This window comes from Corythoichthys intestinalis, chromosome 4, assembly GCF_030265065.1.
Source record: "Corythoichthys intestinalis isolate RoL2023-P3 chromosome 4, ASM3026506v1, whole genome shotgun sequence".
In the NCBI taxonomy this organism is placed as follows: domain Eukaryota; kingdom Metazoa; phylum Chordata; class Actinopteri; order Syngnathiformes; family Syngnathidae; genus Corythoichthys; species Corythoichthys intestinalis.
This window is the reverse complement of record NC_080398.1, coordinates 1158437-1172936: the sequence shown is the minus strand read 5'-3', so window position 1 is coordinate 1172936 and position 14500 is coordinate 1158437. Positions and strand designations below refer to the sequence as shown.

The window sequence follows — 14500 nt, the reverse complement described above, 5'->3', positions numbered from 1 at the left end:
CTGATCCCAGGCGAACCAGGATGTCTGACTAATAAAAGGTAGCCTCTCTCAGCTGCTTTGTCCCGCTGGTTATTCTTAGTCTGATCTTCATTGCTGGTGCCATGATGAGACGGGCGGGTGTGGAAAACCAAGCTCATAATGTGCGGCATATATTCCACAGGCAGGTGCCCACTTAGGCGCTTATAAATAACACTTCAACAGTGAGTGATGCCGCCAAACCAAGAAAAGTAGCGAGAAAATTCATTATTTTGACGGCGTCTACTACTTCACAGAGTAGAGTCCGTCGAAACGAAAGAAAAACAAGTTGATCTGTCGATACTTGATGAAGTGAGGCCTTTGCTGAAATTCCAAATTGTACTAACTAGACTTTAGGGGCTCCACCGCATTAAATAAACATATCTTTCTCTCAGTGAAAGACATCAAGAAGACATGTGAAGCCCTGTTGTTCTCCCGAGAGCATTCCAGCTGTTCCCATCAGCTGCTCTGGTCATTCATCTTCTCTTGTTCCCTCATCCCATTGCCGGCACAAGTCTTTTAATTCGACCTGGCTACTGTTTATGAATGTGCGTGTGCGACTTAGTGTATGAGGGGGTGTCATGGGTCTATATTTGACGACTTTACTTTGTGAGAGCATTGTGTTGCTTCACCAGGGCGGACCACAAAGGGATGAGACTGCAAGGGACTGTGAAAGGCTCTACAGAGTGACAGCTCCATAGAAACGTTGCGATCTGAGGATTCTACCGGGTTCCTTGAGGAAACGCGTGAGTTAAACCCATACGAATGTTTTCTCAGAATATGTCCACCAAGAACGATGACTAGTAAAAATATAGTGTTTGCCAGTCGGGAACCTAGCTGTCAGTTACGGAGGTGGGGGTTCGGGACGCTGCGGCCTCCCGCTTCCGCCTTCCTCTCTCTCTTCTACCCGAGCACCCTCCTTGGGCCCCAGCACAGATCACCGGCTAGGCGCCGGCGGGGTGTCGCCCCCTCCGGATGGGGATCCTTTCCTGCCCCAGGTCTAGTAAGCCGTGGGGGTCCCGCGGTTTGCTGCGTCAGTTGGGTGGTTGCGGCGGTGGCTGGGGGTCAGGTTGAGTGGGTGGTAGTGGGTGAGGGCGTGGGGGGCTGTGATGCATCCCCTCATCCTTTCCCTGAGGGTTAGTTAACAGGGGCACTGATGGTACGGGGGACCGTCCTGGGTCTCAAAAGGATGACAGTGGCCCCATTGCTGGAGCAGAGGGGGGAGGGTTGTGCCGCGCTTCCGACCCCCGACTGGTGGGGGCGGTGCAGGGCAGGGCCGGCCCAGGCCATTAGGGGGCCCAAAGCAAAATAATGCCAAGGGGTCCATATTTTTGACCCACCATTTCAAAAGCATATTATGCCAATATTTCATTTTACTACAATCAGCGGAAGCCGTGCATTTGCCTTTGCCGACAGGTGACAACTTGCTCCGCTTTACTTGATTCGCTCTGGGCCTTCGCCCTGTGGCTAATGGCAATTACGACATATTGACAAGCTCAGCTGACAACAACTTTCAAGTCGGAGGGTCTTGCACAACAACAACATCATCAACAACATGCTATATTAACTTGATACTGTTGTTTCTTTTCTTCTCCGATTTTCTTCGTTTTTCTGCTCCAGAAGGATAAATTCTCTTCGACATATTCGTGCATCTATTTTCCAGGCAAGTTTGAGCACCAATCATCGCAAAGCAGGTTCAACGTCATTCCCCAGGTTGCCAGATTGTAATGACAGGAAAATGGATGTGTGCATAGATAAATGGCAATGCGCGCCACATTATTCACAATGCTCTATTAACAACGTATAAAAGGAGGTTGCCAGATTGGTGGCCAACTAGTGGTCAGGGGCCCTAAGCAGCTGCATTGCCTGTGTATAGGCTGGGCCGGCCTTGGTGCAGGCGCCCCCTCTTTTCTGTCCTCCCATAACCTCTTCATGTTCAATGTAATGAGCAAACACAATGGGAGTATATCAAACTACCATGTGATACATTAAAACTGTTCAGACCATAAGTACTGGACAGGTTTAAAAAAAAAAAAAAATAAATGTAGAGTGGGGAAATATGTGAGAGGGTTAATTCCTTCTAAACGCATTTCTATAGTGATTAAATCTGGATACTGTTTAATGACTAGTGTTCTGTTAATACAATTTTTGGCTGTGTGAAATTGGCTGATACTGAATTGATGAACGTTTTTTTTTTTTCTGAATACTAAATTTCTGCATACTCATTTGAATGTAACGTAATTGCAATCATGGACGCACACGCACTGCTTAACTGATTGGCTGACAATGACGGCGCTTGAACTCCAATCCATTTCAGACATGAGTGTGGCAGCGAATGGACGTTCATTCTGACCCGATATTTACAGCAAGTCCGAGATGCCTCAAAATCAACAGGAAGGGGTAAGGGTAAGGGGCACAAAAATTCTATTCAGTTTTTGCTAAACACGTAGGGTTTGGCCAAAATTTGCCAAAAACTTACCAATTTATTTCTAGTGTCCAAAAATTTTCCATTCATTTCCAATGGCCCAATCCGCCATTCATTACAATAGGCATGGGCGGGCATTAGGGGGCCGTGCCCGCCCTGAGGGACGGCTGTGCCCGCCCTAGCTCGATTAAACTGTACTGTGTAATTTTTTTTTTTTTTTTTAATCTTCCACAAAAACACACACACACGGGGAGAATGAACCCTATATTCCAGTGTTTTTCAACCGATTGTGCCGCCGCAGCGAGAAATTATCCAATGTCGCTTTTTTTTTTTAACATCGTCGGGCAAAGTTGCAGTAGGAAGGAAGGAATGTGGAAAAAGTTCTCGGTTGTGTGCAGATGAGTCGTGTTACGTTCAAGGACTACTCGGATTTCTAGCCGTCAGCCACCTTGCTCTCCGTAACAATGTGGACCCCAGCACTTCTACTGTTCATTATTTGACTCGTCAAGTGTCGATATATACAAAAGTGTCCTTTCCATTTTATCCATATGTGACGACCGTTAATCCTCCCTCTTTGTTTTATTCCAACACATTACCGAGGACAGCTAGGTGGGAGATACCTCGAAATCCGAGCAGTTCTTGAATGCGACACAAGCGGCTATCTAGCGCCATGGCGCCATACAAGCTTAAACTCATCTCCAAATGAACCCCCGTCGCTTCAGAACAAGTCGATGGATTATTTTGTACGCCTTCGTGAAAACACAGAGAAATGGGCAACTTTTTTGAGGAAAACTACAAAGGTAAATAAGATCGCCCTGAAAGCCAGTTACTTTGTTGCTAAATCCCAAAAGTCCCAAACTGTGGCAGAGACGTTAATACTACCTGTCTGCACAGCCATTGTCAGCGAGACGACCAGCCCTGATGTGCTTAAATGCATTGCTCAAGTCCCCTGTCTGATAGTTTTTCAAGCCTAATTGCTAAACGTTTCACACTAAGTATAAATACTGAGAAATTATTTTATAATTAAATATACTATACAGAAAGTAATTTTGGAACATTTTGGTGTGGTGTGCCGCAAGATTTTTTCCAACGCAAAAATGTCCCGTGACTCAGAAAAGGTTGAAAAACACTGCTCTAGTCATCCTATCTTGATCTGTCGTCACAATCAGAGCAGCGAATGTAGGCAATTTCTAGCCAATCACAGATAAGGGGGGCGGGCTGAGTAGCCGGCCATTGTGTACTGCGATTGGATAGGGATTGCTCCAGTTACAGAAATGGCGATTGAGCGGCTCCTCCGTTGCTAATTCAAATTGGAATGGACATCCGTGTTTTTTTTTTTCAAAAAACTAAAGACGAACTCAAGCCATGACAAAGACGCGGCCGAAAGTCAACATGAAGGGATACCGCTGCCACCTCCTGCAGTTTCACTGACTGACACTATCATCAGAAAATATAACGGGTAAAAACGCCACTGTTACGGCTAAATTTACATTGAAGAAGTATGCCCCCCCCCCAAAATGTAATGCCCCCCCCTGTAATTTCTTTCTGCAGCCGGGTCTGACTTCCATTCACTCCTATTGATTTCAAACCTCAGTAAACCAAAAGGGAGTGACCATAAAATATCCCCAAATCAACAGGAAGTGACTCCAAATTTCTCCATTTGCATTGTCTAGTTTAACAATAAACATCTGGTCATCACAGCTGCCATTATTTTACTGTAAATTTTTTTTCAGCGTGAATGTACGTACCGTATTTTTCAGACTACAAGTCGCACCAGCCATAAAATGCCCAACGCGGGGCCAGATGTATGGGGGGACCGGGGTGGGCACGGCCCACCCAGACGTGAGTCGTGCCCACCCAATCAAAATGTCGGGAATATCTATTGTAGCGTCGCACTGGATATAGAGAACACACGGAGAGTTGGTCTCACCTACTTTTTTATTTCAGGATTAACGGTTACTGTTATTAATACCATAACCAACAACTCACAAAGTGTTATTTTTCTTTTGCCGTGAACTGCTCTGATCGGTCAATCGGTATATTATTGGCCTGGTGCACAGGTGTCAAACCGATTCCCAAAAGGGCCAAGTGGGTGCTGGATTTTGTTCCAACCGAGAGTTTAACCAATGAACTTCCTGCTGAAACAAGCAGCATCTGACAAAGTTTAACTAATTACACATGTAAAAGATCTAATTGGTGAAAAGGTGTCCTATTCATTAGTTGGTTCAAGCAAACCTGCACCCACTTGGCCCTTTCTGGAATCGGTTCGACACCTGTGGCCTGGTGGGAATTGGTTATTTTGCCGTGACGTGTTCACGGCTAAATAACGCTTGGAGGCGAATTACCGGTTACGGCAGAAATAATCACTCCGCATATACGACCACTTTTCTTAGTTCCACACATTACATATTCCACGTAATTGATAAAGGTCAACTTACTGGGTGACTTCATGAGGTAGTTGTAGATGTTTCCGAACTCCACTGCAGGCAATTCCTTTGGATTGTTTATCCAGCTATCAGCTGCGACTTTGTATGGGCAGATTTGTAGGCCAATACACGCTAACTTTAAGTTGTATCGCCTCCTCGGGTCTGTCGGCAGTGGCTTGTGATAATAATAAATCATGTTTAAGACGTTTTCATGAAAAAAAGACGCAAAACACAGCTGAAATATATGAATTTCAGACGTTTGTCTACAGATGTTTAGCTCTGCGTGCCCCCATCTCAAAATGGCGACACGTTGCTATACGAGATAATGTCATCGTGACGAAGTAAATCGAAGTAAATGAATGAAAAAAATAAACCCCCCAAAAATTAATGCAGTCTCAACGGGACACAAGCCAGTGTCCTTGCGCGGTTCCCAAGCCTGGAGAAATGCAGAGGGTAAAAAAAAGCCTGCATTGGGTGTGCCCCCTCAAGATTTCTTAGTGCCCACTCTGGTGGGTAAACCTAGATCCGGGCCTGCCCCAACGAAGAGGAAAAAAAACATAAGTCGCACTGGAGTATAAGTCAAATTTTGGGGGAAATTTACCTGGTAAAATCCAACACATAGAACAGATATGCCATCTTGAAAGAAAATTTAAGATAAAAATACAGTAGAGAACAACATGCTGAATGAGTGCATAGTTTGATAATGTTACATAATGCATGAACAACAAAATGCGAACGTGGCTGGTATGTTAACGTAACATAGCTATTCAGTTATTCAGATGACTATAGCATAAAGAACATACTAACGAGTTTACCAAACCATCAGTGTCGCTCCAAAACACCAAAATAACATGTGAAATGATTTAATAATGTGTTAATAATTTCACACATAAGTCGCTCCAGAGTATACAGTGGGGCAAATAAGTATTTAGTCCACCACTAATTGTGCAAGTTCTCCCACTTGAAAATATTAGAGAGGCCTGTAATTGTCAAAATGGGTAAACCTCAACCATGAGAGACAGAATGTGGAAAAAAAAAAAAAACAGAAAATCACATTGTTTGATTTTTAAAGAATTTATTTCCAAATTAGAGTGGAAAATAAGTATTTAGTCACCTACAAACAAGCAAGATTTCTGGCTGTCAAAGAGGTCTAACTTCTTCTAATGAGGTTTAACGAGGCTCCACTCGTTACCTGTATTAATGGCACCTGTTTTAACTCATTATCGGTATAAAAGACACCTGTCCACAATCTCAGTTAGGCTACGTTCATACTACAGGTCTTAATGCACGAATCCGATTTTTTCGTCTTTTTCCGACTCGAGTGAGGCATTAACTTGACGGTCTGAACGTGACAAGTCACATAGAACTGGACCATTTCAAATCCGATCTGGGTCACTTTCGTATGTGGTTCAAATCCGATCTGGGCCACATTTTTCCAGACTGTCGCGGCGGTCTGTACTGTCCACTCTCCCAAATCGGATTTCATGCAGCAATTACGTCATCAAATAGCAAGAGAGACGCTTACCGTAGCGGTGCCGCTGTGCGTTATTAGCGCCTAGCTTGCAGTGAACACGGCTTTTGGGGAAGGGCTGCGCTTGACAACAGTAATAAAAAATTTAAATGGGTCGAGGATAAGCCTGAGAATGCTCAGTTTTCTCTCTGCTCCAAGTGAGCAATATTTCAACATTGCCTACACGGCCGAGAGTCAGGGCAAACTGCCCGTATGTGTGTGTGACGTGCACGGACCGCGCGTGCATGCTATCGATCCATATAAACTTTGAATATAAGCCTAAACGGGGATTATTTATGTCTGTTATTCGTGTCCTCCTTTTGAAAAGCAAAATATGATATCCCTGGATGACGGAAGACGTGTGTCATTTGTTTTGATGCTTCTGCGCATGCGGGTCGTCTTGCTCAGCGCGTGTCGGACTGCGAATTAGTGCGCATGCATAATACTTGAACGGTCTCAATAGACAAAGTCAGTCTGAACGGGCACGCCAAAAAAACGGATATGACAAAAAATCGGATTCGTGCATTAAGACCTGTAGTATGAACGTAGCCTTAGTCACACTCCAAACTCCACTATGGCCAAGACCAAAGACCTGTTGAAGGACACCAGAGACAAAATTGTAGACCTGCACCAGGCTGGGAAGACAATCTGCAATCGGTAAAACGCTTGGTGTAAAGAAATCAACTGTGGGAGCAAATATTTAAAAATGGAAGCCATACAAGACCACTGATAATCTCCCTCGATCTGGGGCTCCATGCAAGATCTCACCCAGTGGCGTCAAAATGATAACAAGAACGGTGAGCAAGAATCCCAAAACCACACGGGGGGACCTAGTGAATGACCTACAGAGAGCTGGAACCACAGTAACAAAGGCTACTATCAGTAACACAATGTGCCTCCAGGGACTCAAATCCTGCACTGCCAGACGTGTCCCCCTGCTGAAGATAGTACACGTCCAGGCCCGTCTGCAGTTCGCTAGAAAGCATTTGGATGGTCCAGAAGAGGACTGGGAGAATGTGTTATGGTCAGATGAAACCAAAATAGAACTTTTTGGTAGAAACACAGGTTCTCGTGTTTGGAGGAGTAAAAAAACTGAATTGCATCCGAAGAACACCATACCCACTGTGAAGCATGGGGGTGGAAACATCATGCTTTGGGGCTGTTTTCCTGCAAAGGGACCAGGTCGACTGACCTGTGTAAAGGAAAGAATGAATGGGGCCATGTATCGAGAGATTTTGAGTGAAAATCTCCTTCCATCAGCAAGGGCATTGAAGATGAGATGTGGCTGGGTCTTTCAGCATGACAATGATCCCAAACACACAGCCAGGGCTACAAAGGAGTGGCTTCGTAAGAAGCATTTGAAGGTCCTGCAGTGGCCTAGCCAGACTCCAGGTCTCAACCCCATAGAAAATCTGTGGAGGGAGTTGAAAGTCCATGTTGCCCAACGACAGCCCCAAAACATCACTGCTCTAGAGGAGATCTGCATGGAAGAATGGGCCAAAATACCAGCAACAGTGTGTGAAAAGCTTGTGAAGAGTTACAGAAAACCTTTGGCCTCCGTTATTGCCAACAAAGGGTACATAACAAAGTATTGAGATGAACTTTTGGTATTGACCAAATACTTACTTTCCACCATGATTTGCAAATAAATTCTTTAAAAATCAAACAATGTGATTTTCTGGGGGGTTTTCCCCACATTCTGTCTCTCATGGTTGAGGTTTACCCATGTTAACAATTACAGGCCTCTCTAATATTTTCAAGTGGGAGAACTTGCACAATTAGTGGTTGACTAAATATTTATTTGCCCCACTGTAAGTCTCACCCCTAGCCAAACTAGAAAAAAAACTGCGACTTTTGTCCGAAAAACACGGTATATTGCTTGTTGGTTTATTTGTGCACTGTGAGTGGCCGTTGGTCGGTCCAGGCATGCGTTAAACCTAAACGGACGAATAATTTAATAAATGCTGCATCTTTTTGATGGTAGAGTTGGTTAAAAATATCCACGGTTGTGATTTAGCTCAGTTGGCATGCAAATTTTCCGCCTGTCTTGCATTGTAAAGGTTACTTATAATTTAGAGCAGACAGTTAGCCTCGTTGACATATAAAACTAACCGAGCCACGGCAACTGCACCTGCACAACACTGATTAGGCCGCCCGTGTTGTCGGCTATGTTTTTCCTTTCTTTTGCTTCTCCTGAGTCCTAACTTGTTTCTACAGTCAGTTTGACTTTTTTATTGGTCTTTTATTTTGATGGCCGCAATGGAGCCTGTATTTAATGACGCACTGGGGAGAAGACTGGGAAATGAGTTTGTTTGCTGTTGAGCTGAAGTGATTCCCCTTAACAATAAGACCAGGAAATAGTTTGTCTTTTTTTGCTCCTCTGTTGATAGCCTTTTTTTATTTGCAAGTTCCCAAGAAGAGGCCTTCCCTCAAACACACGCTAGCTTTTTGTGTCATATCACGTTTACTTTTAAACAAACATTAAAGAGAAAAATTGTTGCTTTTGTAGACTGTCAATTCATTGTAATTAGTCAGGAATAAGCTGCCAATTAACACAAACAATATCAAAACACAACAAAGGAGCCAACAAGGGTAGCACATTAGCCTATTAGCCCGTTAGCCTACATGCTCCCGACTTAATTGAACAAGACGCATAACATTTGTGTAAATGGCCGCCGTTTGGAGAAGCGGGTGAATGAAGCCATAATTCAACAACGGCCTGATTTTGTTTATTTGGCTGCATAAGATCATTAGCTTACTGGGAGCAGCTGTACCGTATGATTAATGGCGGTGAGGAGCGTAGCGGATCTCAACGGGAGAGTCATTAAGGGTAAAAAAGAAGGGGTGATTCATTTAATAAGGGTCGGAAATAACATGTTCACGGGGCTTAAAACACCTCAGCCAACTGACATTGATCACAACAGCTAAACTAAAATCGGAACACTTGTCTCTTGAGCAGCAGAAGTTCTAAGAAGTGCAGCGTTAGAAATGAATGGAAAAATACTGTACAGTGGGGAAAATAAATATTTAGTCAACCACTAATTGTGCAAGTTCTCCCACTTGGAAAATATTAGAGAGGCCTGTAATTGTCAACATGGGTAAAACTCAACCATGAGAGAGATTGTGGGGGAAAAAACAGAAAAATCACATTGTTTGATTTTTAAAGAATTCATTTGCAAATCATGGTGGAAAATAGTATTTGGTCAATACCAAAAGTTCATCTCAATACTTTGTTATGTACCCTTTGTTGGCAATACCGGAGGCCAAACGTTTTCTTTAACTCTTCACAAGCTTTTCACACACTGTTGCTGGTATTTTGGCCCATTCCTCCATGCAGATCTCCTCTACAGCTGTGATGTTTTGGGGCTGTCGTTGGGCAACACAGACTTTCAATTCCCTCCACAGATTTTCTATGGGGTTGAGATCTGGAGACTGGCTAGGCCACTCCAGGACCTTGAAATGCTTCTTACGAAGCCACTCCTTTGTTGCCCTGGCTGTGTGTTTGGGATCATTGTCATGCTGAAAGACCCAGCCACGTCTCATCTTCAATGCCCTTTCACTCAAAATCTCTCGATACATGGCCCCGTTCATTCTTTCCTTTACACTGATCAGTCGTCCTGGTCCCTATGCAGAAAAACAGCCCCAAAGCATGATGTTTCCACCCCCATGCTTCACTGTGGGTATGGTGTTCTTTGGATGCAATTCAGTATTCTTTCTCCTCCAAACACGAGAACCTGTGTTTCTTCCAAAAAGTTTTTTTTTGGTTTCATCTGACCATAACACATTCTCCCAGTCCTCTTCTGGATCAACCAAATGCTCTCTAGCGAACCGCAGACAGGCTTGGACGTGTACTTTCTTCAGCAGGGGGACACGTCTGGCAATGCAGGATTTGAGTCCCTGGCGGCGCATTGTGTTACTAATTGTAGCCTTTGCTACTGTGGTCCCAGCTCTTTGTAGGTCATTCACTAAGTCCCCCAGTGTGGTTCTGGGATTTTTGCTCACTGTTCTTTTTTTTTTTTTTTTTTTTTTTTTTTTTTTTAAACCTGTCCTGTTCAGCTGTTTGACACAGAGAATGGAAGTCTAAGTGCCCGGATTCTGAACAGTTTTAATGTTTCACATGGAGAGTCTGACATACTCCCATTGTGATCCTTCAAAATACCTTTTTATTATGACAAAGCAGCGAACAGGAAGGGATTATGGGGGGACAGAAGAAAAGAAATACAAGAGAAGAAAGAAAAACACATAAACAACAACAAGAAATACATTGAACATCTAAACTAGTTACTAATATGCTGGTGCTATCGTCAGCGAGATGTATTTCCGGTTTACACCATGTGGGGGCCAATTGGCCAGTGAAAGAGGAGAAAGGGGGTGGGGGTGTCTATAAGACTATAAGCTAAGTGATTGAAAGGGGTAGAGTGTACACAAATCAGTTCTGTGATCTAGAACCCAGTAATCGTGTGAATCTCTTATGAGTGTAAGCCCGTTGGCGACCAACCCTACGCCGCCGCATCGCCAATCCCGGCACCGGAACCCCCAACCCGAGCATGCCCTACCACATCCAGCAGCACGCAAGCCCCACCGGGCGCGCGACAGCCACGCAGACGGGCGGAGAAACCGCGCGGGCGCCAACCCAGGGCCACGGCCCCCACCCAGCCAGCCCGGGGAGGGAGGGCGGGCGGAGGGGTGGGGGGGCCATGCGCAGCCCATCCCTCCTCCCGCCGCCCAGCAAAGGAGCCACCGTCCCCCCCCCCGGGACCCAGGGTGGTTTTGCTCACCGTTCTTGTTATCATTTTGACGCCGCGGGGTGAGAAGGGAGTTGAAAGTCTGTGTTGCCCAGCGACAGCCCCAAAACATCACTGCTCTAGTGGAGATCTGCATGGAGGAATGGGCCAAAATACCAGCAACAGTGTATGAAAAGCTTGTGAAGAGTTACAGAAAAAGTTTGGGCTCCATTATTGCCAACAAAGGGTACATAAAGTATTGAGATGAACTTTTGGTATTGACCAAATACTTATTTTCCACCACGATTTGCAAATAAATTCTTTAAAAATCAAACAATGTGCTGTTCTGTTTTTTTCCCCACATTCTGTCTCTCATGGTTGAGGTTTACCAATGTTGTCAATTACAGCCCTCTCTAATATTTTCAAGTGGGAGAACTTGCACAATTAGTGGTTGACTAAATACTTATTTACCCCACTGTACAGGTAGTCCCTGGGTAACGACGTACGATTTCGACTTTACGACGCCGGAGTCGTTTTTTCTCCAGTTGTTGTTTTTTTTTTTTTTTTTTTTTTACTTTATTAATATGACGTGTTCTGTCCTCATTAAAGGTGAAGTTGTTCAGCTTTAAATACATCAAATTAGGCAATTGTGCTTTTTGAAGCTTTTTACTTCCTTCACTTTTGACAATTTGTAAAGCTGTGACTCATGTACACTTATGTTCAAAACGAGACACATTTTAACCACAAAACACTTGACACAATACAACTGGTGTTCAAACGTCCATCCATTTGAAACACTTTTGAGACACTAAACATTTTATATTTTGACTAGAAATGTGTATTTTAACAGATTATTTGGGATCATTTAAAAGAAATGGATGACCTCGATTTAACATGAGACATTTTTTTAAATTGGAGAGAACTGCATGTATTTATTCAATTAAATTTGATGGAAAGGGAAATTTAATCTGCATTTTTCAGAATTTTAATGGCCAAATTCAGATAATTTTAATGACCCATTTGAAGAACTGTGACAAAATCTTCCACCCTTTGAAGCCCACCTTTATAAATAATTTCATTTGGCATCTTTCAAATCCACACAACGCTTCCAATTCCTGCAGAGAATACGATTTACATTTACTTTGTGACCAACCCATATACAGTCTTATATGTACCCTTTGGGTATCATCAGAACAAAGAAATACACTGAACGCATTCCTCCCCCGCAACTCCACAGGTGGCAGTTGGGGGTTACCATGGAAACCAGGACAGTAATGCATCGAGAGCAGGAGGACGAGTCGTCCCACATGTCTCAAGGCATAAAGGTGTCCTCGCAAAGAAACAAGAAGACCTTCACCTCCAGGTGGGAAAGAAAGTGTGAAGTCAGATATTTGTGTTTACAAGAATGTACAAGCATTTGCCACTGAATACATACTAACTTATAATACTGGACCGGTAAATGGTATCGGTAATGGTATATATTTTTTTAAACCTGTCCTGTTCAGCTGTTTGACACGGAGAATGGAAGTTTAAGTGCCCGGTGGGTCTGAACAGTTTTAATCTTTCACATTGAGAGTATGGCATACTCCCATTGTGATCATTCAATATACCTCGTTAATTATGACAAAGCAGCGAAGAGGAGGGGGTTATAGGGGAACAGAATAAAATAAACACAAGAGAAGAAAGAAAAGAAACACAAACAAACAACAAGAAATACATTGAACGTCTACACTAACTACTAATATGTTGGTGCTATCGTCAGCTAGATGTATTTCCATGTGGGGGGCCTATTGACCAGGGAAGGGGGGGGGGGGAGTCTATAAGCTAAGTGGTTGAAAGGGGTAGAGTGTACACAAATCAGCTCTGTGATCTGGAACCCAGTAATCGTGTGAATCCCTTGTGAGTGTAAGCTCATTGGCGACAGACCCTACGCCGCCCTATCGCCACTCCCAGCACCGGGACCCCCCACCCGAGCGCGCCCTGTCACATCCGTCCACACGCGAGACCCACCAAGCGCGCGACAGCCACGCAGACGAGTGGAGACGCCACACAGGCGCCAACCCTGGGCCACGGCCCCCACCCAGGATCAAGGGTGGTCCCCCGGGCCACCCGCGCATCCATCAACCGGCCTTCAGGGATGGCAAGAGGGGACGGACCACTAACCCCCTCCTCCATTCTTGCGACTATTTCCTACCGTTGTTCATATTTGTCAGTTTTATTTGTCTGTTTGGCAGATATTTTCTCTAATGTTATACGTGTAAAACCGTAAAACCGTGTACAGACTTCACCGTGTACAGTCGCACTCTGAGTTCCTGAAGCACTCTCTTCTCTTAACCGGCAAGCGCTCAGGGCCAGCAAGCTCGACTCCCAGTATGGCTCCAAAGAATTTGAAACCTGGAGACTTGGAAGAAATAAAATCCTCCATACAGAAGTTGGAGGTCTCCTTGACTGGCTTGATTCAAAACCAGAATCAAGAAATCGTCAGAGAGCTCCAGTCAATTCGCGCTGGAAACGAGAAACTCAACCAGGCGGTCGAGGAGAGAGATGTTCGCATCAAGAGGCTGGAAATTTTGGCTGACGATCTCGACCAGTGCCGACACGTGTACGCCCTGAAATTGAGCTGCTTGACTGGACGCCAAGTTACTAAACCCAGATTGTTGATTGCGTTATTGTACAGTTTTGATGTATGTTCCATGCCTGAATGTGCGTCTTTGGTTGTATGGGGGACGGGAAACTGATAAGCATATGCTTCATCCCGTCCGCCTTTGTCTTCTTCTTCGGTTCCTTCGGGCAAATCATATCACATTTTGTAATTGTCAATGATTGTCAATGATACCGATGATGATGCCAATAAAATTCCATTCCAAACGTTTATTCAATGATTAGATTTAGCCATTGGTTCATGCTAATGTTTTGTTTGTTATTCCATTTCAACAATATTGTTTTTTTTTTTTGGCTGTCTTTAAACTTGCTAGTTGTGGACGGGCTTGATGGTTTGAGATATTCACTGTATTCAGATTGCCAAGCAGACAAAGAATTGGAGACAATGGAATCCTGCAGTTTAATAGGAAAGATGTGTGTGTATGTGTCTGAAGTATCTTCTTTGCAGCTTGTACATTTATCTTGGGAGCACGCCATTTTGTACATTTTAGATTGAGTAATATGCCATCTGTGCAGTATTTTGAACTGTATACGTAGAAGGTTCTTATTCTTTGTCATTGTAAATGTATTTTGACAGATGTTGGACCAATAGTTATTATCCAATGTTACCGAAAGTTTGTTATTCCATTGGTAGACAAGTAGAGTTGCTAAATGAGAAAGCTTTATATACTTTTGAAAGTATTTTTTGTTGTTGTTGAGAATGGACGTTTATTTTTTTATTTACGAAAGGTGGTGGGTC

The 14500-nt window shown here is 43.9% G+C and overlaps 1 protein-coding gene across 1 annotated transcript in view; it reads left to right on the top strand.

Moving 5' to 3' along the window:
• The first annotated feature begins 672 nt into the window (after nt 1–672).
• The window catches only part of LOC130915452 (myomesin-3-like), a 182519-nt gene continuing 168691 nt past the window's right edge, over nt 673–14500 (top strand). The window contains exons 1-2 of the mRNA XM_057835475.1: nt 673–761; nt 12338–12463. Coding sequence (XP_057691458.1) covers nt 12357–12463 — 107 coding nt within the window. The 5' untranslated portion in view covers nt 673–761; nt 12338–12356. The remainder of the gene's footprint in view (nt 762–12337; nt 12464–14500) is intronic.